At 34.5% G+C, this 24,694-nt stretch overlaps 1 protein-coding gene and 1 long non-coding RNA gene across 3 annotated transcripts; both read left to right on the top strand.

Annotated features, from left to right (window-relative positions):
• Nucleotides 1–326: 326 nt before the first annotated feature.
• Nucleotides 327–5,995, top strand: LOC104585611 (uncharacterized). Of its 2 annotated transcripts, XR_016081004.1 has the most exons (4): nucleotides 327–595; nucleotides 665–735; nucleotides 857–910; nucleotides 4,316–5,995. It is a non-coding gene; the product is annotated as an uncharacterized LOC104585611 (long non-coding RNA). The 2 variants fall into 2 exon arrangements; XR_733327.2 differs by having other exon boundaries at nucleotides 328–735.
• Nucleotides 5,996–12,347: 6,352 nt separating this feature from the next.
• LOC104585610 (signal transducer, putative (DUF3550/UPF0682)) lies at nucleotides 12,348–23,789 on the top strand. The gene is made up of 10 exons (XM_010242545.3): nucleotides 12,348–12,988; nucleotides 13,075–13,669; nucleotides 13,880–14,122; nucleotides 18,200–18,266; nucleotides 18,358–18,573; nucleotides 18,778–18,869; nucleotides 20,974–21,162; nucleotides 21,441–21,577; nucleotides 22,415–22,706; nucleotides 23,315–23,789. Exons 1-9 carry the CDS (start codon nucleotides 12,882–12,884, stop codon nucleotides 22,695–22,697), a joined length of 1,929 nt encoding a protein of 642 aa, XP_010240847.1. The 5' UTR covers nucleotides 12,348–12,881; the 3' UTR covers nucleotides 22,698–22,706; nucleotides 23,315–23,789.
• Nucleotides 23,790–24,694: the final 905 nt, after the last annotated feature.

Below are 24,694 nucleotides of genomic sequence, written 5' to 3'. Positions count from 1 at the left end.
CTACTTGAATTTTATAAAAGTACTCTTATGAAAGCATTTTTACAAAAGTACTTTTCCGAAAGCACTTTTAAGAAAATGCTTTTATGAAAGCACTTTTATGAAATTACTTTCGTAAAGTGCTTTTATAAAATTACTTTCTAAAAGTGCTTTTGTAAAAATACTTTTATAAAAATATTTTTGTAAAAATACTCTTATAAAAGTATTTTTGTAAAAGTTCTTTCATAAAAATATTTTTATAAAAGTACTTTCATAAAAGTATTTTCCAATGAATATTTTTCCAAGAAGGATTTTTACTAGACATTTAGGCCATGTTTAGTTCACTGTCACTGGCTTCATTCTTTTAATTCTTGCCCATTTTGAAAAAGAATGGGCAAGAATGAATGAGATACAGGTGTTTGGCTAATCATTTCTTGCCGCAAGACTCATTCTTCCCAAAATGAAATTTGGGTCTCAGCAAAAAATCTAATATATTTTGTGGCACGAAAATTTTTCATGCTCCATCTTACCAATTCTTCTTTTGTTCAAGTTTGAAACTCGAATCCTCTCGGCTAAAGTCACTAAACCCTCGTCCCCCCTCTCTTTCTCTCTATACAAGGTAAAGTTGAGATTGATCTCGATCTTTTGAAGTCCTAAAGCTAAGATCGACTCTCTCTCTCTGTACCAGGTAAAGCTGAGATCGATCTCAATATGTTGAAGTCCTAAAGCTAAGATCGATCCAAAGAGCTCAAAACCAAGGTAATCTCTCTCTCTCTTCTTCTTCTTCTTCTTCTTTCTCGTCTTCTTCTTCATCTCTCTGTGATGGATACCTCCTCTTCTTCTTCTTCTTCTTCTTCTTACTCTGTTTTTCCCCTTTTAGGTTGACCACCAATATCAGTCCTATAACCATTAAGAGAAAGCAGCATCGATTAAGGTAATTACTTGAAAATGAGAAAATTACAGTGTCAATTTTACATATGTTGTTTTCACGATGCTAAGACGTTTCATCCAAAGGATTGATCAGATTCGTTTTACAAACTTACTCGAGTTCCTTGTTGGAAGACATGGCGTTGGATGTGTTACCTCCTCTGTGAAAAGTTGTTTGTATTTTTCTTTGTTTTTTGTTCACAGAGTGCTCAAATGATCATTTAGCAAAAACAGAGAGTGCTCAAATGATCATAGAGATCCAAGTGGTTAAAGAGAGTGTGCAATTTTCACCCAATTAGAAACCTTGCCACCAAGACCGGATAAGGAAGAATTGGTGTGGTATGAGAGAATAGTCTTGGATTTTATGTCCATACAATTTGGATCCAGAATTTCATCAGAAAGGTGCATTAGTTTTGTGAAAAGCATTTTCATTGACTATTCTTGTTGAAGAACTACAGCATTTATGTGACGAATTTGGTGAGGGTAGTTAAAATATCATATATCCCCTCTTCATGATTGAAACTAATATTATTGACTAAGGTTAACTTGTCTATTTTTTATTGGTTGTCCTATGGATATTTTCCTATTTAAATAATGTGATATATTGCTCTTTCCATGGCCAAACAAAATAAGGAAACAAAAATGGTAGCTATTGTTTATAGAGAAAAGATAGTCTAATTGAACCTTCTAGATTGGCCATTTTTTCCAGGAAGAAAGATGATACTGCCAAAATTGTTTTGCATCCTTTAGTTATCTAGAGTAGTCTAGACTTTGATGGTTGACTATGAATAGTGTGCTATGCTAGGATTTTGAGAGTGTAAAGGCTGTTAGTTGACTGAGGAGATAAGATTTATCACAGAATTGCTTGCAACACAGAAGCTGTAGACTTCCAAATGCAGCCTTTAAATTATTTTCAGTCCCTTGTCTCCACCATTCCATGTATTGGAACTATTACTGAATTGATGCTTAAGCATCATGAAGATTGTTAGCTTGTTAAGATCTTTTTCCCTTTTACTTTTTACCTTCAGTTGGATGACTGAAGAGATCCAGATGTGTGCCATAGCTATTGTCTAGAGAAGGACCATTGTCCTATGCCATAACAAATTCCATCTTATAGCCAAAACCCAGTGAGTTGCGGTCCTTGAATATCCTAAGAGAGAAGGTTGTAGAGATAATAGCACACCAAGCAAGTAGGGGATGCCTACATAGAACCCTTCCCATGTTGTTGAGTGGCAAATGATGCTACGTGTCATTGAATTGTTGACTTGTAGGGTTGATGTTCACATACAATTGCCTGTTGCATCAGAACTCAAGCACACAAACTTACCAGCCTCATCAAGGAAAAGAAAACAGGATCAATGAAGTTAAAGAGCTTGCTTCTAAAAGCTAGATAGGATTAGAAGCATAAACATGGTGGTAGGTGAGAGAAAGATCATAAACAGACCCCATCTTTCATTTGTGCATATATAGGTGTATTAGCAGTAACTTGTCTTTAGTGATTGATTTATCTGAGAAATCTGGTCTTTCATAGGATCAAGCAGCATCAAACGTGAATGTACTATGACATCCACTTGGTTGAATGTATTTGAAAATTGTGGCCTTTAGGCAATTTGTTGGTGACAACAAAGATGCCTTTTTTTTGTCCCCGCCTCCTTTGAAAATAATAAAACTAAAAAATGATGCCAAGGGAGAAGCAACTGGGTTGACTAGAACTATTTGACCAAGAATAATCCCAAAAGTGGTGAAAAGATATTTCAGACATGAAAGAACACAACCGAGGAAAGAAAAAACAACTACTATATGTTAGTAACTTACCAAGTGAAGACATCTAGATCTCTGATCACAAAAAGCAGGTCACCTTTCACCTTGGTAGTGAAACAGGCATTACAATCCCCTTAAAATAGTAAAATGTTCCACCATTTCTATCTTGATATTGAGTAAGGCCTTTTTCCCACACATTGTAAAGGAAATGGAAGATGAACCTGCTTTTCATCATCCTCAATCCTAATCTTGTATAACAACCACTGCCTTGATAAATGATTATTTAATGAGTTGCATGAAGCTCCAGATTGTTGGATATCTTCTCTGCTTAATGAGGTGTAGGTTCTAAAATAATGGCCTACATGAAGCACCTAAACAAAAGCATTGCCTATCAACATTCCTCCATTCTAGAATTGATTAGTAAAGTGAAAAAAAAAATGTACAAATTTGTAAGCAAACATATCTCATACAGAATTTGAGTAGTTGCTTTAGTGGAAAAGCCTACCTCTCCCTTGAAAGGGGTTAGTTTTATTTCCTCATTATCAGCTTCAACATGTAATGGTCTACATATTTTTCTAGTATACAAACAAATTTTTGAACAAATTGTATTTACATATAATTAATTACTTTCACAATTCACATGGTCCTCTAATAGCTATGTTACACATCTGGATCTCTTCAATCAGCCAACTGAAGGTAAAAAGTAAAAGGAAAAAAAGGTCTTAACAAGCCAATAGTCTACATGATGCTTAAGCATCAATTCAGTAATAGTTCCAATACATGGAATGGTGGAGACAAGGGACTTAAAATAATTTAAAGGCTGCATTAATTTGGAAGTTTGCAGCTTCTGTGTTGCAAATATTAATGATCTACATGCCAAAAGGGTGATATCAATTGCCATCTTGGAAAAATTGTTTTACAACAGTATGATAATACAAATTTAAGCTTCAAAATATAGATAAAGCTAATCTGGTCGGTCAAGACTGTTAGTTGAATGAGGAGATAAGAATTATCACAACCGATGAATCTGAGATAAGTCTAACAGTATTTTGTATGTGTACTCTTTCCAAACTGAGATTAACTACAATGTAATTAGGTAGCTAGTTCAAATGATTATATACAGTTATGCATCGGTGTTGCCTTTTCTAGTTGGTGAGCAAATGTATAAGTGAGGTCATTACCTTTTCTAGTCAATATTGTGACTCTATTCAGTCTTTGTAAAGTGTAACATGATTAGGATTGTATCCAGAAACCTTTAGTGCTTCTCCTAAGTAAGGCCTTTTGTTTAATTATTTAACTCATTTAGTGATTTTTAGCTATCAGAAACCTTTAGTATTAATTAGGACTAATACATTGTATGTTCTCCAAAGCTATTAGAAACCTTTAATGCCATATAGTGTTATCAAATGCATCTTAATTCAATAAGATTATGCTCATGATTTTTTTTTTTTTTTTGAAAACCATGTTCATGGTTATTTTTGTTTGTATATTGAGATGAATTATTTATCTTTAAATTTCCTTGTAAGCAAGTAGTATGGATGCATTTTTGTGTAATGGATATGTCACATTTATGTTCAATTTTAATTATATAGAATATAAAATTTAAGAAAAAACTGTATAATTTTATATGTTTGTATTTATTGTGTTTTAGGTAAATATTATGTAGCGGATTTAGGTTTCACCACCATTACAGGATTTTCCACCCCATTTAAAGGTGATTGTTATCATTTGCAAGAATATAGAACAGTGAGACGACGACCGAATGATGCTTGTGAACTATTTAACCTTCATCATTCATCATTTTGTAATGTAATAGAACGATGCTTTGGAGTGTTTAAGGAATGTTTTCAAATTTTGAACCACATGAAGCCTTACAGTATTAACACACAAAGGCGTATAACCATTGCATGTTGTACACTTTATAATTTCATTAGGCAAGAGACATTACTTGATCAAGAAGATCCATTGTTCGGAAAATATGAAAATGAAGAAGCTATCAGAGATAGCAACACAATTGCATCATCAAGCACACAAACACTAAACTTAAGGGTTTGTTTGATTGCTGAGAAAATTGGACTGAGAAAGGATGGGATGAGAAATGTTGGGATGAGAAGAGGAAAATTTATTTTCTCAGTTAGTTATAATGTGTTTGTTTGCTGAGAAAATTTTTGTTAGAAAATCCACTCTCTAGTGTTGTTTTGCAAGAAAATTTATAGGAGAAAATGGTTGAGCTTCCAGCCATTGAGGGAAAAACATGGGGTTGGGGAAAAAAGAATATAATAATAAGAGTCTTCGATCAAACTAAAAGAGTAGGATGATCTTATTTTCCAGATATTGTTAAAGATTTGTTCAATCCTTTCGGTTGCAAGATTAAACAACATTTTCAATGTCTGGACTTGTGGAATATCCTTCACCAATAACGCCTTTTTCTAGATAAGAGTCTGTTGATGCCTTTTTCTCTGATCGTTGTGAAGACGCTCTTCACCAACGACGCCATCGCATGGCAAGCTGTGGTAGAGGTGCCGTCGTAGACAAACGCGGCGACGCGGGACACGGGCGACCGACCTTACGCCATCGCATGGCGTGCTTTGTCGATACCCTCTTCTCTTTGCTTTTGATTTTGGGAAGGTCGGTCGCCCACGTCCACGTTCGGCTGCGATTGGGAGGAGTAAGGTCGGTCTCCCTCTTCTGTTGTGCTCTGCAATGGTGATTTAGGGTCGGGACGTGGGCGTGGTGCGTTAGGGTCTTGGCGGAGGGCGTGGAGTGGGGGTTCAATACAGAGGCGGCGCTTCCGGTGGCGACGCTCAGCAGCAGCCTCCTCCGCTGAGGAGTAAGCGAATGAGCGAACAAAGAGGAGGTTATGGTTGGGATGCTGCAGGAGGATGTGGTGATGATCGGCGGCGGTGGTGGAGGTGCTGATAACAGGAAGAAGATGGTTAGTGGTGGAGAGGGAGAGGAGATGATCGACTTCTTGCTCTGACAAAGCCCGAGCAATTTTCTTAGCGTTTTCTTTTCTCATCGGGGTCGCACTGTTTTGGTGCGACCCCGCTCACTTAATTTTGGGATCCCGCATCTCTCTTGTTTCTCATCCCAAAATACTGTTTACCAACAAACAAACACAAGAAAGGGATAATCATTCGGGAATATTCCCTTTTCTCATCCCTTTCTCAGTAAACAAACAGAGCCTAAGTGCTCGTGATCAAAATGAAAATGTTAAGGATTGATATTGCTAACCAGTTGGTCGATAAACATGGATATGAATGACTTTCAACATGTTGATAAATAAATTTAATGAAACTAATAGATATTTTATACTTTTTTGTATTATTCATTTTGATGTTATACATTGCTTCTTTTCATTTTTTATATATATTTTTAATGCAACAAACTACAAAAGCTTCTCAAGTTTTTTGGTCCTTTTTCATATTGTGTTATTAACATGGGGCCCACATGATTCCATGATTTATATTTTCCATCAAGTGTTCTATGTAGGGGTGTCAATTGGACTGAATTTGGTCCAATCTGATCCAATCCAATGTGAGTACATTATAAATGGACCATGTCTAATCCAATCCAATGAATATTTTGGACCATTTTGGATCGGCCCAATTCAATGTTTAGATTGTCCAATCTGTTCAAATTCGTTTTGATTTAGATTGGTTTCAAATCAAACCCGGTCCATCGGCACCTATATTCTTACCTTATATCAATGGACCAGATATTGGCTTAATCCAACTCAATCTAATATAAATTTTTATTACGGATGGATTAGATGGTCCAATCCAATCTAATAAATTAGTCCAATCCAATATGTCTTGTTGGTCCATCCAATCCGTCTAAATTGATTTTGGATTGCATGGGGTCTAATCCAAAACCAATCCATTGATACCCTTATATTATTATTTTGATTAATGAAAAAATGAATGAGAATGAAATTTGTAACCAAATTTACTCTCATTCTTGCTGTAAAAAAAAAATCATTTTTTGGGAAAAAAACGCTTGGTTCGTAGCAATATTTTTTCATTCTTCCCATTTTTACTCATTTTTTCCATCTTGGAATTTCATCTTTGATAAGAATGAGAAAGAATGAGAATTGAACCAAACATGGCCTTATTATCACTCTAGCTCCAATTCTACCTCCCATATTCCTTTAGATAGAAATAAATTAAGCCCATCACAAAGAGCCAAATCTTCAGCAAGAATTGAATACCATCACCATAGTAGTTACGAAAACAAAAAAGAAAAGCACCAGAACCATTTCTCACAACACCACTTCCTCTGCTTACACCCAGATTCCCACAAAAAGCTCCATCAACGTTTAGGTTGAACAAAAGGATAGATGAGGATTGCCAATATATCCAATGAATAGTGATCCTCCTAACATGCTTGATAGGAATATGAAGAACATTTAAGATAAAAGTGTTGCTTTTAGAGGATGGGCTTGCACGAATCAAGTTTAAATTCATAAGGCACTTGTTGTTCCTTCTAATGATTGTTGGTGCAGGGGCTCCTTTCCCTTCAAATCTTCAACTGCATTTTTCTTTCCATATCAACCATATTATAATCGAGGGGAGGATTTTAAAGAAATGATGAACTTGAGAGTCATTGTTAGCAAGATTCCTCCACATATAAATTATTGGAACATTGAAGAGGCCACTATAATATCTCCATACTTTAAAAGCCACCGCAACAACAACATTTGGAAGCTAGCTGGATCCCTTTCTTCATAATCACATCATCAAGAGGTAATGCACCATGAAGAAATTTCCAAACAAAAATGGATACTTTAGTAGGAAGGCCCACTTTCCAAATATACTGAAACCAACTTACAACGTTATCATGGATCCTAATGAGATTCCAAACTAAAGAAACAGAAAAACCACCATTTGGGTTTATGTTCCAAATGAGCTTATCATCTTCATCATTGAGAGTGACTCTCAAATTTTTAGCTAAATCACAATGAATTGAGGAATAGAATCAATCAACTCAAAGCACCAATCACCATTAACACTTAGAACTTGGTTGACATTGAAATCTTGAACCTGCTCATTATCTAATTCAAAAATAAGAGGGCAAAGATCAGTCCAATTATCATACCAAAATGAAATTCACCTTTCCCACTCAACCATTGGCAATGAAGAAGAGATGTGTCTTTTAATTCAAACATATTTTGCCAAAATCTTGAACTAACTCTTGGTTTTGAAAGAAGAAGATGAGGGGTTGATTTAACATATTTGGAATATATGAAGTTAGCCCAAATGCTACTCTTCTGAATAAGTCTAAACTATACTTTAAGCATAAAAGCTTTTAATATATCATAAAGAGATTTGATACCAGGACCCCCCTCCTTAAGAGGTTTACAAATTTTGGCCCAACCAATCCAATGCATTTTGTTTCCATGAACAGTGGCTCCCCACAAAAATTTAGAAAAAATAGAATGAGTTTTGTTTATAACTGCTTTCGGATGTAAAACCACACTAAGAATACGTATCGGCATTGATTGGAGAACATGTTTTATTAGAATCAATCAACCTCCTGAAGACAATAACTTTCCTTTCCACTCTTCAACTTTATTTTTAATTTTCATCACTAAAGGCTCAACATCAACAATTTTCAACCTTTCGAAACCAATAGAAGCTCCAAGAAATGTAAAAGGAATTTGCTTTTACTTAAATCTGGTGACATTCTTGATCATATTGATTGTCAAACTATGCATTTTTTAGTGCACTATAAAGCAAGATTTCTTTTTACTTACTAGTTGACTAGAAACTTTTTCATACATAGAAAGAAAAGACTTGAGATTATAAGGCCTCATTTCTCTCCTCTAGAAAAGATCATTATATCGTCTGCAAAAAGACTATGAGAAATAGGCATACAACCCCTTCGAAGAGCATAGTAAGGAACCTAAGCATTTCTATAAATAGCATGAAGGCCTCTACTTAGCACTTTCTCAACATGGATAAAAATACTAGGAGAGATAGGGTCACCTTGTCTCAAGCCTCTTGTAGAGTGAAAGTATCCTTCTGGAGAACCATTGATCATCACAGAGAACCAACACATACAAATGCAGAGCCTCACCAAATTAATCCATATGCTATTGAAACCAAATTTATGAAGGATAGTGAATATAAAATTCCAATTCATCCTATCTTAAGCCTTTTCCATGTCCAATTTGAACATAACATTACCACGCCTTGATTTTCTAGTAATTTCAATAGCCATTTCCTAAACAATGCCAATATTATCACCAATGCTCCTCCCTTTAATAAAAGCACCTTGCTCCAAGGAGATTAACCTTGATAAGATAGTTGAAAGCTTGTTTGTGAAAATTTTAGCATAAACCTTGTAGCAAAAATTGCATAAACTTATAGGTCGGTAATCCAAAAAACTCTTAGGGGTATCCTTCTTTGAAATCAACACAATAAAAGTGGAAATATAATATCTAGGGAGAGATTTAGTGTAAAAAATTTCTCTAATGGAATTACAAACATCTCTTCTAACAATATCCCAACAATGAGTGAAGAAACTTCCACCAAAACCATCATGCCCATGGGCACTTTTAGGGTTCATAAAGAAGACAGTTGACTTTATTTCATCCAAAGATGGAACTCAAGTAAGAAACAAATTGTCATCATTGGAAACCAAGAAAGTTATAGTATCAAATAATAGTCATGCATTTCACTTCCTTCATAAAATAAGTAGTTATTGGTTAAGTGTCTCTTCTATCCAAGGATTAAAGTATCAGTATTGGGTATCATATTGGGCAACTTGGATACGGATACGCTTGGGAAGCGCATGGGAATGGACGAAAAAACCTGGAAACACTTGGATACTCTAAGAAAATGCACACAAATTCCATAAATATATTAATGGCATTAAGTTTAATGTCAAAACAACTATAAATAATATATAAATATATAGGAATTGTATATTTAAATATATAAATATATATATATATATTTAAATGATATATATACATACATATGAAGAAATATATTATAATTAATATAATAGGACATGTAGATATTATACAATTTTATTAATAATGCTTCAATCAAGAGTCCAAGGCAAATATTATATAGATTTTTATAAATTAATACATGCAAAAAGCCAATATTATTTTATCATCTATTAAAGTGTAAGGCATAAAGCATATGCAACTATTATATTCAAATTATTATGTCATTTTTTTCTAATTTACTACTTTTATTTTTTAACATTAACAAAAAACTCAACCAAAAAATTAATTCTTAAATGTTTGATAAATAAAATTTATATTTTTGTAAACAATAAATATGTTATTATAAATGTAAATTAAAATATCAATTAATAATTTATAAAAATATATAATATTAACTTAAAATATATCAAATCTATTAAAATTTTGAAAATGCATATCATATGAAAATTCATAAATTTTAATTACTAAAATAATTATTCCATTATTAATATTTTATTTTTATAAAATTTGGAAGTAAAAAATTATTTTTATATAAAATGTAGATCAATGGATTTGATAGATTCAATTTATATTATATTTTCAAATACTTTGTAAACAATACTTTATTTTGTAAATAATAAAAACATTGTTATTTAATGCAAATTAAAATATTAATTAATAATTTATAAAAATTTAAGATATATACCATATGCAAATTTGTAAAATTTAAGTATTAAAATAATTATTCTATTATGAATATTTTATTTGTATATATTTTGAGATTAAAATTAATTTTTGACATATATATAATACTGATTTTGAATATTGTTCTTTTTAATTTATAATTGAAGTTTTTGAAATAAATGCATGTTGTTTTTTATTTGCATGTAAACATTAAGTTTAATAAAAAATATTTTATTACACATATTAACATGAAATAACAAATGGCTTTGTGGTTAACGTTGAATGTTGAATGTTGAAAAGCATACCCCTAATGCTTGTTCGTTGCTTCTTAACATTGAATTTTGAAAAGCATTCATGCATTTTAAAAGGAAATTAGAGCGTTCAGTTGCATTTTTTAATTTCAGCCTTAACGTCTAATCCATCATTTATTTTCTCATGATTTCTTTTTTAACTTTCCAAAAAGTACCCCCAAAAGCTTTCTCCTTTTGTGTATGCTACAATTTGAAAACCCTATGTATGTTATTTAATTATTTATTATATAGTAATATTTATTTTATTATTCATTATTTTAATTAATTAATTGTAAAATGCATAATTATTAATTGTTAATTATTCAATTAATTAATTAATTAACTAATAATTATATAATTATTTTTGTTAAAATATTTATTAATTAATAATTGATTAGTTCTTTAAAAATATTTAATTATTTATATTTTTATCAACTCCATAATAATAATTATTATTAATTATTTAATAATTATGAAAAATAATAATAATTTGTCATTATTATTATTATTATTATTATTATTATTATTATTATTATGAGTAGTAGTAGTACTATATAGGAATAAATTGCTTAATTGATTTGTAAAATTTAAAACAATGTTTCTCACACGTCCAGTCAAAATAGTCAATTGCTACTTTTTCAGAAGTCAAACTTTAGAGTTTAAATCAACATGATGGGCTAAATGCTGAAATCTTAAAGTGCACAATAAACCTGCACTTTAGTAGCATTTGGTTCACTCTTTAATCTTAAACCTTAATGTATAGATCATACCAATTTTTTCAATAATATTATCAAAACAATGATATTAACAAAAAATAATAAAATTAATGATAAAATACTAGAAACAATATTAAATATTAACACATTAATAAAAATAATAAAATAATAAAACCATTTTATAAGTAATATTTACTATTTATTAAATGCTCATTTATTCAATTATTTTTAATAATTATTTACTAATAATTAGATCTAGTTATCGGGTCGGGTCAAGCTCGAATTGGATTATTAACTTAATTAATTTGTTAAATATGTAAACAACCTTTCTCATATTAGGGTCTAAATGGTCAATTATCATTTTTTAAAGCTCAATATTTCAAATAACATTCTTTAAATTCATAATTCAGAAAAAAAAATACATTTCTTAAAATAATTATTACAGCTTTAAAGACATTTAGTCTAAAATCCTAAACCTGTTTGAGATAGTGTATGATTTTGATAAGCGGTTTGATTGGGGACCCTAATCTATATTTATACTATCTAAAAGAGTGAATGTCCCTCTTCTATATAGAATTTTCATTGGATGTTTTCTACCCCTTGTGTAAAGATAGAGTAGACATAAAGATGGCATAGATGTTTTTACTCTCACTTAGTTAATTTTGTCTTAGATATAATGTCACTTGCACATTTACTAATTACTACAAAATTGTCGTCCCTAAATTAGGAGTCTGACTTTCGAGCAGCCTATACATCCTTCCTTGCATTGCCAATATCTCCCTAATTATGTTCTTTACTTCGTGGCGATTCTCGATGCAAGGTTGCAAAAGGCAAGATGCTGTTGTGACGGTGTGAGTACGGACTTCCCTTGACCGAAGCCGATACCCTAGAATTAAATCCGTTTGCATCCCTTTCAATGAGTCCGAATCTCAGAGGATTTTCTGGCCGCACATCGGAAAACATCTCCCATACTCATTTTTATTATCTGGGGAGATGTTCCCAATTCAGGGTGGGATGTGGATGTATAAGGTTGGTGTGAGGCGCGCTCTGTCAAGAACAGATCCCAATTCCTTGCAATGGTGTGTGGTCGTGTGGAGTGTCGACTATGCGATGAATTCGTACTCGCCGGACTCTGAGAGCTCATAATTAAATTGCGATTAGTCTACATTTCAAATCCGCATTCCATCATCTCAAGTCTCAACTCAAGTCTAACTATTTCCCTTTCTCGTCTTCAGCCTGAGAAAAAAAAAAAAACTGACGATTGCATCCTCCAGACTGCACCAGACATTCACCTTGAACATTCCAACCTCATTCTAACAGGATTTTTCAGGATTCTTTTTCAATATTTCCGTGACAAGTTTTACATTCCCTCGCTTTTTAAGATGGTCGATTCGGTTAAAATGCTCGAGGAAATGTCTTACGATGATTGATGAATTTCTGGCTGATCAATCTCAAAACCAGGAATATTCAATGCTCGATCTCTTTCTGGAACTCGTTCCAGGAATGACCTTTCCAGAAATCGATTAGCAGGAGTTTGACGGGAATTTCACGCGGGTGTACCCGAGTTCGTGTCAGAACCAAAGATTGATGGCCCAAAGCAACATTCCGGTCAGCGAAGCTTACTGGTTTCTGGTGGACAAAGCCGATAAGAAGTTCTCTAGGGTTAGGGATTTGCCTTGCTATGGTCGGAACAGGTGCGACCTCTCTCATCGCTCCTTTCTCGCTTATTTGTTTTACATATTTGAATTCGAGTAACCTTGTGATCCTATTTCTGTACCAGGTATGACACTTATTTCAATAAGGTCTTTAAGGTCTACACGGAACTTTGGAAATTTCAACAGGAGCATCGGCAGAAGCTAGTCGAAGCGGGGCTCAGGAGATGGGAGATTGGCGAGATTGCGTCTCGCATTGCTCAACTTTATTACGGTCACTATCTCAGAACGAGCGAGGCCAGTTATCTGTCGGAGGCTTATATCTTCTATGAAGCTATCTTGAGCAGGGAGTATTTCAAGGATGGTTCATTGCAGGAGCTCAACTCCGCCAATAAGCAGTTGAGGTGCATCGCCAGGTTCTTGATCGTTTGTTTGATTTTGAATCGGAGAGAAATGGTGCACCGACTGGTCAATCAGCTAAAGATGTCTGTAGACGACTACAAGAGGAATTTCCAGGATGCCGACTTTAAAGAGTGGAAGCAGGTGGTTCAAGAAATAGTTAGATTTCTAAGAGCTGACACAGCTTTTATGAACATAAGGCCTTTAAGATATAGTTTAGTGATTGACACACCTCCAGATTCTTTACCACATGTTGCTTCCTTAGAGGGCAAGAGAAATCTAAAATTGCGAGATGCAATACTGAGTAGCTATCATCACAATGAGGTTGGTTAACACACATGTTTTCTTGTCTTTAAAGTCTCAAAGTAAAACTTTCATTAATTCATAGTCTATCACTGGTTAAAGGCTATTCTTCTCATATTATGCTTTTGGAATTCATGGCTTTCCGCCTTTCTCTTGTATTTGCTTAAATGTTGTTAATCTGGTACACTGTTCATTTTTTTTTTTAAATCTTTCTTTCCCTCTTTCAATCAGGTCAAGTTCACGGAGCTTACCTTGGACGTATTTAGAATGCTCCAGTGTCTGGAGTGGGAACCTAGTGGTTCTTTCTATCAGACAAGTGGAACTCTTGCCAGCGGGAATGCTACTAGCATTGGCCAGAATGGAGGCTCAGGGCCTAATCGGATGAACTATTTGCAAGACATAAGGGACCAATCGTTGGAACCAAACCCACGAAAGGCCATTTTATATCATCCATCTGTTACCCATTTTCTTGCAGTAAGTATGACATGATGATTGTTCTTTCAGGGACATTTTGCCATTGCTTGGTGTTATATATATATATATATATATAGAACATGTGATAGCCTTTGAATTTATGAGTTTGAGTTCTAGATGAATCTGTTTATGAGTATATGATTGGCATTACAATGTTTTCTCCAGAGAACCACATAGTTTATATATGGGCCAGAAACCTTTTTTTTATCAGCGCCAGAAACAATTGTAACTATAATTAATGATAAAGAAGCAACTTACATAGGACACCTTGTGTCCAAGTTTACAAGTTTGTCTTCTAGATGAATCTGTTTATAAATTTATGATTAGTGTTTACAATATTGTTCTCATAGAACCAAATCATTGTACATGGGCCAGAAACAATTGCAAATGGTTAATGATAAAGAAGAAACCTACATGGAACACCTTGCACCCAATTTTATGTGGTAAGTAGTACAAATTTAATTATTTTTTTGAAAGGTAAGCATAAACATTGTATTATTGAAACTTATCATAAAAAAGAACATTGTATTATTGTAGGAAGGGGAACCTCCAAGATTACAAAAGAGACCCCAATGAGATGAGGGGGTGACACCATTGTGTGTTATACACAGCATTAAAAAGTTTCTTTTTTTGTTTTTGTAAAAGTCAGCAGTTTGACCCCACTGATTACATAATGCTGAAACAAGATACCACTAAATTCCTTTTATAGAGAACAACAATTTGCTAGTAAGCTCTCTGCTTCACTTATTATGGCCTACACTTTTTACCAAAGGAATAGACATGCTTCATAATGCCCTTCCAGCAGCTTGTTCCATAAGGTTGAGCGATTGGATTTGTAGTCTAACCCAACTCTGCTTCACCATATTTGCTTTGAATTGTTTTCCTCCAAAAAGCTTCCCTTTTAGAGTCAAAATGCCAAATCCACTTACTTAGCAAAGCAACATTCAAGGAGAATCTAAGGGACACAGTCCAATTCATCCTTTCGACTTGGGCAGACAGATCTGGTTCCAAGACCAAATTTAGCTTCTTTTGATCATCAACCCCTTCCCAAAGGAAATTGCATCTTAATTTCTCAAGTTGATTGATGATCTCTGATGGTCCTCAGAAGAGAGAGAAATAATAAATAGGTAAGTTTGATAAGGCACATTAATTCAGTTAACTTTACCTCCTTCTGAAAGCAAACCTCTCTTCCAGCTCGCTAACTTCCTATTTCTTGCACTGCAAAATAGGGTCCAAATCTCCTTCACTCTATAGCTAGCACCTAGAGGCATTCCCAAATATTTGGATTTTAGGGACCCAGTTCTGCACCCCCAGTGTAGCAGGAAAGTTTCAAATTTTGGTATCAGTGGAAGTGTTGATTGTCCAAATATTGGAAACATGTTGGAAATGTTGGAAATATCATATGTAAATATTGTAAAAATTATAGACATGGTGGAAAAAATATGTAAAAAAATACATAATGATGTTATATGAAATGATAAAAGATGCATGTGCACACCTTTTTAAATTATTATCCTGCTCCAAATCATTAGACAAAGCTAAGAAATTAAGGTTATAGAGAAAAGAATATTTTTTGAAGTTGCCCTGTAAACCTTAAGATTAAAAACTCCATGATAGAATGAGTGAAATCAAAAGTTAAACTCATAAAAAATGTAAATGGTTGTAATAGATCAACCAAATAATCTATTACACACACAAAAAAAAAAAAAAAAACTAATATTTAACTTCATGTTTGAAATGAATATTGAGATTTCTAAAAGTGGTAACCATGCAAGTTAGGCGGGCAAAAACATTGTTACTCCACACATCTCCAATATTGTCACCAACTTATGTTATATAATACTATCTACTGTACTCCTTATAATGCTGGTAGTGTTCACTGGGAAATATATCGATTCCTGTAAAATTTTATGTTGCTACCCATAGAAGTGCAAATGGAAATATGTCATGGAAACTATGTCTTGTACTCCACATAGTGCTAGTAGTGTTCATTGGGGATATGTTGATTTATGTTTACACCATGATGTCCAAATTAATCCATGCACACATTTTCTTCATATCCTTTTCCAATATAACCCAACTACAAGATTGATTCTTTTTATATCAATAATTAGAAACATTTTATTAATCAGAAAAGATTAAAACAAAATGCTCCAGAAAACTTTAGAGTGGTAACAATGATAATAAACAGCCAAAGGCTGGCAAACTGTTACAAGAGATATCAAAGACTATATGTCAGAAAATTACAAAGGGGCAGTTTGGCAAGTCTTTTTTGGGAAGATCTTCTGGTAGCTCTGACAGTCAAAAGATGCATTGAGCTTTTGCATTAAGATCTGAGCAGCCTGAAGCCCGTTTGGTTAAGGTGTGTCTTTCCGCATGAAGACGAATAAAATAAAAAACAAAAAAAAGCGCAAAAGCTCCATTTGGAGCTTCCCGAAAATCGCCTGTTTTGGGCTTCTCGCGTCTTTTCGGCGCGTCGGCTTTTGGTGGCTAGATCTACCACGAACCAAATGGGAAAAGACTGAATTGGGGCCTGCCGGGCTTGTAAATAGCTGACAGACCATGCGGAAAGTGGCGCCAAACGGGGCCAAACTTTTTCCCTATGCCTGGCATTACCTATTCTGAGGTATTTTTATTTACCTCCATTGCTAGACTGTTGGCTTAACTGTTTTCTGATTAGATGTTAAGGCTTTGACTTCCCTGATTGCAAATCTAGTGTCCAAGGCCCATTCATCCTTGAAAGGAACCAATCAACCAACTGATAATCGCTTGACAATCCTGACCAACAACAATCTTGTTCAATACTTCCATCCTACATTAACAGCTAAGTTGAACCCTTTGAAGAAGTGCAAGAAGCTCCACCCTCAAAGAATTCCCACTTCCTACTGATCCTGAATATCTCATTGAAAATTTCTCTTTATAGCCTCTGAGAAAACCTCCAGCTCCAGCCAAAGACCCAGTAGTTGAGATGGTTGCTCGGCATCACTCTCATAGTGGAGATGTGGGACCAAACTGATGGAACTGCAGCTTCTCCTGTATGGCCAGTGGTGTCGTACCCTGGTCTGTCCCAACCCTTGACCCTACTATGATACCCAAATACCTGTATAAGGGTGCTGTATTGTGTTGGATACTTCAACTTTTAGTGTAAATTTCATATTTGATACTATATCCAGCTGTGCCCTTCCTGTTTCTGGGTAACATAGGCTGCTAATCTTTGACTGACTAACCCAACTATTCACATTACCAAAAAGGTACCCCTGACTCCAGAATCTCGATTATCCTAGATTTCCAATGGAACAACTATCAAAGTTCAGTCTTATTTCTCTGTTCAGCTCCCAGGCTCTAGATACTACCTGTGTTTGTTGAGAATAGCTAGCCATCATAAATCACCATGTGGGATTGGATAAACTATAATCTCCTTTAACTATCCTCTAGTCATACTCAATGTGCCACACACAACGTGCATAGATGAATGATAAATAATGCTGATAAAAAATGATAAATAATTGTTTCTTGACTTTTGTTCTCTATTATACTTAAATTTCTTTTACACAATATGCCCCAAATAACCATTCACCTAGTGCAATGCCAAAGAAGCTTCTCCCTTTAGAGTGTTAGTAAGACAGATTCTTATTTACTCTTATGGTTTTATAATTTTTTTTTAATCTGCCACCTGACGAAAGTCATCTTTGTAGATTCTGTTTCCTGTCCTTTTTTTTGTTATTTCCCTTTTAAGATATTTCCATGTCACTGAAAATATACCTCTGATTATCATTGTGTCTCCAATGTTTTATAATTCACATGTGTGAACATGTAAAGAATGTCTGTGGTTGGTTTGTAATTGTCATACATTTTCATAAAGTACATTGGTTCATGATTAATAAATATATTATCTAAAAAAAATGTTAACACTTGACTTCCTGCTCTTCAAAAAATAATAAAGAGAAATTTCTTTAGAAATCCAAAAAAAAGAGACATGGAAAAGAAAAAAAATGTCAACTGAATATTGAAGAGCTGCTTTTGTCAGCATCTCAATCAGTACATAGGATTTACTTGGACGTTTTTTTTTATTGACAGGTTCTTGCCACGATATGTGAGGATCTTCCTCCTGATGGAATACTTTTAATTTATCTATCTTCATCAGGTATGCAGTCTTTCAATCAGTTTATTCTCTCATGTATCTTTTGTTCAGGATGTTGAGATTTCATGCTCTTTCATCAATCAAAATACATCAGGAAAGGGTGTACGGACTTTTTCTTTGCCATCAACTTCTAATGCTACTACAAACAGTTATGATATGGGAACCTCTAATGAAATGGCTTCTGATGCACAATCTACTTCTCTACCGGGTTCTCCATGTGACGCCCAGGCCTTTTCACCTTGCCAAAACAAGGAAAATCATGAGAACAGCAATGCTGGGTTTTTGCGTATGGGCACTCGTGGGAATGGAGGTATTCCTATAAATCTCCATTTAATACTTTTGTTATGATCATCTGGAATTGATCAAAAAAATGATCATCCGGAATTGTTTTTACTTTCTTGATATTGTTTTCACAATCTTGTATCAATGATGCATTGCATATCAATTAGCCCTTATTTAATCCATGAGGTTACTTTTAATCTAGATTTTAACATCAAGGTCATCTTTTTTACAGGTTTGAACTGTCTCTATCCTTGTGACTTAATTCCATTCACAAGAAGGCCTCTTTTTTTTATTGTTGACAGTGATAGCAGTCAAGCATTCAAGGCAGGTTCCTCATCTCTAATTTATCTGTTTTTTAGTCCTACAATTTTTGTTTTCTGCAGATATATAAATTTTCTTGTTGTTGGACTTGTGAATCCTGTAATTGGCGTTCATCAGATGGGCAAGTTATTATCTTGATGATGAAATGCCAATTATTTGGATTCAGAACCAGTGTTGTCAGACTCACACCAGACTAGGTGGTTAGCTTGTCAGTACTGGGAACTGGCATCCAAAATGATTTTTAGGCTGCCTGGTTCTCAGAAATGTTTGCTTGGTTGAACCTAGTACAAATAAATGATAAATGTTTTTCATACCTTGTTGTTTTAACTTTAAAAGACATTCTTGAATGTTTCCTTTTTTTTTCTTTTTTTTTTTTACATTTTGTATTTGAACTAGTCAAATGGTTGAATTAGATTATACCTGTGACCTAGTACAAGTAATTGTTGACTTGGTCAAATTAATGTATAAATGCTTTTCATATCTCATAATATCTATTGTTTTATACTTACTTTAATATAAAGCAGCTTTAAAAGACATTCTTGAATGTTTCCTATTTATTTATTTATTTTTTTTTACATTTTTCATTTGAACTAGTCAAATGGTTGAATTGGATGATACCTGTGGAAACTGGGCTTCTTCATCTAGAAAGAAGATTTCCAGAATGGAGACCAGACTATTGGAGTTGATTATTGAAATTATACAAGTTAGGATTCAATTGCTGGCAAGCCTCAATCAGTTTCTAGGAACAAACACAAAGAAGGTTGGTAAAACTCAAGAAGAAATGTTTTCATCAGAATAGTGCAAGCACTTTTTCTGTTTATAGATAATAGATCATTCTCTTACAATGTTGTCACAACTAGGAGTAACTATCAAAAGAATGGGTCATGTACAGTGAGAAACTATACACAATTAGGCTAGAGACAGAAAAAGGGCTCCTAATAAAACAGAAAAAGCCAGCGTCCTCAAGTAGAAATATATACAAATAGTGCTGTGATTAAAAAAAAAAAATTATGTGGAATCTTAGGCTGCCAGCCCAGAATGGAGGGTAAGCTACATTACCGCCCACATGACAACTTGGGGTATTGTACTCTAAAGGGCCTATCTTAAAACAGAAATTGGTATACAAAGGTAGTAGAAACCTATTATGGATGCTCAGTGTGAAAGGAAATTCAGAAAGTTTATCCCTTTTTATGAAGGTCTGAAGTACGAAGTTGTCAGTGGGCAGAGTCTTTTTTTGGAAGGATTGTTGGCGTGTGGTACTGTGGTTGGACCTCTTATTGGAAGATTGCTCTGAACAAAAATGCAACAGTATCCAAGTGTATGAAAATGCAAAATGGATGCAGAATTTGGAACCCTCAATTCCATATAAATTTAAATGACTTGGATGTGAATTCCCTAATTAGTATGCTGAAAATATTGTACAACATGAGGATAAGTGGGGCAAGAGAGGATAAAAGGTTATGGGACATTGAGAATCAATAAACTTACTATTAAATCTTTTTATAGCAGTTTGTGAAGGGAGGAGATTATTGATTTTCCAAACAATAAAATATGGAACAAGAATATGCCATCTAAATTGTCTTCCTTTGTTTGATTTGCTGTGCTGAACAAGATCTTGACTAGAGATAATCTGATCAGAAGAGGTGTAGAGGTGGATGATGAGGGGTTGTTTTGTGCAGCAAAAGTGAGGAGTCTGCTAATCACCTTTTGTTGCATTGTGACTTTGCTTATTGGATATGGAGTAAAATGTTGAATTGGAGTTATGTGAAGGGTTTTATTACAGCTTGGCACTTGAAAGGTTTGGGCAAAGTGGGTAGAGTGGTGTGGAGCACTGTTCTGGTTGCTGTCTTCAAGGCAGTATGGGGTGAAACCGTGAAAGAATCCTAGATTTTTTTTTTTTTTTTTGAGGGGAGACAAAGTACATGAGAGGAGGTTCTCAAGAAGGTGATGGAAATGGTGATTTCATGGTTGGCTAACCACAATTTATTTAATGGAAGATGTAAATCTTTAGAATGGTCTTTCAAGTGTTTTTTTTTTTTTTGTGTAAAGGTCTAAATATGGTTATATTTATGTAATATAGGTTATTCTTGCTTTAAAACTTGTGCAGGCTATACATGAAGCTGATAAAGGAGAACCCGCTGCAATACTTCTCTCTCCTAGCACTCTATCTCCTTCTGCTGCTACTATTGTTGATTCTTCTCGTCATCCAAGTGGAAGCCAGTTCACCATGTTCCTCACAGCTCCTTTGCAGGCATTCTGTCTCTTGCTTGGTTTTTCAGGCACTAACATTGAAATGGTGAGTTATCTCAAGTTGAAATTTGACTTTGTGGTATTCCTTCTGTCACATCGTATTGGTGAATGGTAGTTACTAGTATGCTGGGGCTGACGAGTAATGTGGATTCTAGTCTGAGAGTGTCCATTGTGTGCCAAAAATGCCAAAGGTTAGGTCAGCCCTCCCAATACCCTGGATAGAGCACCAATATTGGGTAATGGTATCTGTGGCCTTTTTTATACAAGTACATGAAAAAGTTTCCTTGACCTCTTTTGGTGAATTTGTTTTGAGAAATTGCACAGGATGTGTATTACAAGGCTGAGAAATTGCTTGCTTCATCATTAAACGACTGGGGATCAACTTTGGCAACATCAGACACACTGCATCCTGTTTGGGCACAAATCCTGTCTGATCCATTCTTAAGACGACTTCTTTTAAGGTAATTATTGGATCCTTTTGCTAGATTTTAATTCAAGGAGACCGTGTATCTGTACTCTAAGGAATACTGTTATTTCTGACACAGTAAAGGATGTAGGTGATTCTAGGCAAGGAAATTTTACAACGTATTGGCCTGTATTAGCAGGTCATCAATACTCTAAATAAGGGTCTTTTGGGTTTTTGACGAGTTTCAGTGGGTAGGCAGGCCTAAGACCGACCCCCCCCCCCCCCTGCAGAGCAACTGCATTTACATCATCCTGAACTTCAACTGGTGCAGTCAACTCAATCTATACTTTTTCAATCTTTAACCCAACCCAACCCAAAATTAGAAAAGGGTTGGGTTGGTACAACAGGTTTCTTCACCAGATTTTGCTTTTAAAAAGAGGTCTCCACCATGTAATCCATTATTTCTCTGAAACCTACTATAAGATACATAAAATATAAAATATTGTTGCACCAAAAATCAACATTTTTAAAATTTAAATTATTGGTGCATATATAATTATATTGCAGACCATTCTAGGTATGTTTCCCATGGTCTGAACGATCTATCAGGCCAGTTGACCTGTTAAACCACAAACTAGTGGGCTTTCCGGTTCTGCCCAGTCCAAGTCGGACAACACTTGTACAGGAACCATTGAAGTTTCACATGCTGCATTTTCGCATGTAAAGCCATGGTTTAATGTATTTCAGAAAAAATTAGATGACATAGCAGAGCAGTGATTGTTTTCAATGGTGTAATAGATATACAAGACAAAGCCACACAGAATTAAATTCCATTCTATCAAAAAAAAAAGGTTTTTTATGGTTGAATACCAATATGTCCTCATTTTTGCAGGTTCATATTTTGTCGTGCTGTGCTTGCACTTTATGCTCCAACATTCAACAAGAAAGAATTCCTTCCTGAATGCCTGCCCCCCCTCCCAGCAAACATACTTCCCACAACGCCTGCATCTCAAACTGTAATTCTGCAAATTTCTAGAATTTTTGGGGCAACTGATCATTTCATCTTCTCCGATGGAATTGTAGTTCCTGAAAATAGACATGACGTTGAAGATTCAACAGCCATAAGATCACCTGAAGCCCACAAGGCACATGTTGGTGAAGAAAATGGACATTGAAACTTGAAGGTAAAAAGTATTGTAAATAGGTTTCAGAATATGCTTTTCTTTTTCTTTTCCTTTTGGCCTGTTAGACACATTCTATAAGGTTTATAGAGACCATGACTACAGAAATGGCGATTTGGATGATCATGTCTTTGGGGAAGAAATGATCATGTCCAGTGGCAGGGGGGGTCACAAAATTTTGCCTCTATTGTGTTAATCACTTGCAGGCCAAAAGTCTTGATGCTAGAGTAGTAGTTGCCAGTGCCAGTGGGATTGAATCCATATTTGATATGATTATAAACGGATCACATTTGGATCACCTTTAGTGGGATTGAATTAGAATTTAGACAAAGGAATACCATTTGCAGCCCTACCTGACCGTCAGAAGTATTTTCCCTCAACTTTCTATTTCTCGTAAAATAAACATAGCTAGTTAAAACAGTACTAATAAAACACATACACATACACGTACAAATGTTTAAAGTTCAAACAGATTTTTGATTAGCCATAGGTTAGGGGGATTCCTGACCTGAATAAACCTATGCTCAGTTTCTTTGCAGTGTAAATGTATGCGAATTTAGCCAAGTATAAATTCTGATTTGCTCAGATTTGACTGTCTTATTTGTTTGTAGGAAGTAAAATGATGTGGCCCTCATCTTATATAAAAGAGAATGGAGATAGCGGAGAGTTATTTGTTTGGGATTGACGGTTGAGGTAGGAAGCAAGATGATGCGATCCTCCATTTCATATGAGAGAATCGAGGTAGAAGGGAAGTTGTGCAAATTGTGCATCAGTTTTTAGGATGCAAAATGGGCACGGTCAGTGCAAATGAGAATAAAAAAATGTAAATTCCGCATCAGGTAAGACTGTAAGAGTGCAGATTATAGTTACAAATAAATGGATATAAAACTGTACTGGGTGCATAATTTGTATTCAGTCCAGATTTGCACAAATTTGCTCTGCAAAACGATTGTTGTCAGATGGGTTTTGTGCAAATGTCAGGGCTGAGTGAGTACTAGCAACTTATTGGGTTTGGGCCAACTCAGCAGTGTCTATACTACTAATAAAAGAGCGAATAGTCTCATTTTCTGGACTTTTCATTAGACATTTTTACCCCTTGTCTAAGCAATGTACAATGGGTATAAAAAGGGCATATATGTCCTTTACTCTCACTCTAAAAACTGTCCGCTTATAACAGTTAAGAAATTATTCATTTGTAACTGTTCAAAAACTGTCCACAGTTAAGAAACTGTCTATTTATAGCTGTTCAAAAACTGTTCATGAATTGTAAATAGTTTTGTTTTGCAGATACCATCAAGTGTAAAATGCACATACATGTTTACTAGTGTATAAATATGTAATGATGTTAGACTGGACTAGCCCGAAGGCCTGCCAAGCATTGTCACCTACCCAACAAACAACCCTATCCCAGTCACAAGTTGGGCCAAGAATATCGTTGGGCGTGAAACCTTCTAAATAAAGCGTTCAAATGTGAAATTTAAGTTAAACATCTTGTTTGTATATGATGTCAAATTGTAAAAATATTTTAATCTTCAGGCTGTTTGGTTGCAGTTTGGATTTCATTTGCACTGGTGTCAATGCATAGGAATGCAAATTGATGTGGTCCTCACTCCTCACTTTATATGAAAGGATTAAGGTAAGAGCAAGTGATGTAAATTTTGCATCAGCTTTTCAGATGCAAAATTTGCATTGCTAATGGAGCATCTGGTACAAGCACAAATCATAGTTACAAACAAATGGATGCAAAAATGAACCTGGTGCAAAATTTATTTCCAATTACAAACACAGCCTTAAATTCAACAAATGAGAGCATTTAAAGAAACATTGAAAAAATGCCAAAATCTAAATGTTTTTTTCTTTCAACTTTTTAGTTATTAACCCTTCTACCTTTGCTTATTCAGGTATAGCTTGGGCCACGCACAAGCAATAAAAAGTAAAGACACATTATACTAATGAAAATGTTTGAAAAAATGAACCCAAGTTATTTGTAA

This window comes from Nelumbo nucifera, chromosome 1 (assembly GCF_055504915.1).
Source record: "Nelumbo nucifera cultivar China Antique chromosome 1, China Antique-T2T, whole genome shotgun sequence".
NCBI lineage: Eukaryota > Viridiplantae > Streptophyta > Magnoliopsida > Proteales > Nelumbonaceae > Nelumbo > Nelumbo nucifera.
This window is presented reverse-complemented; position numbering and strand designations above follow the sequence as displayed.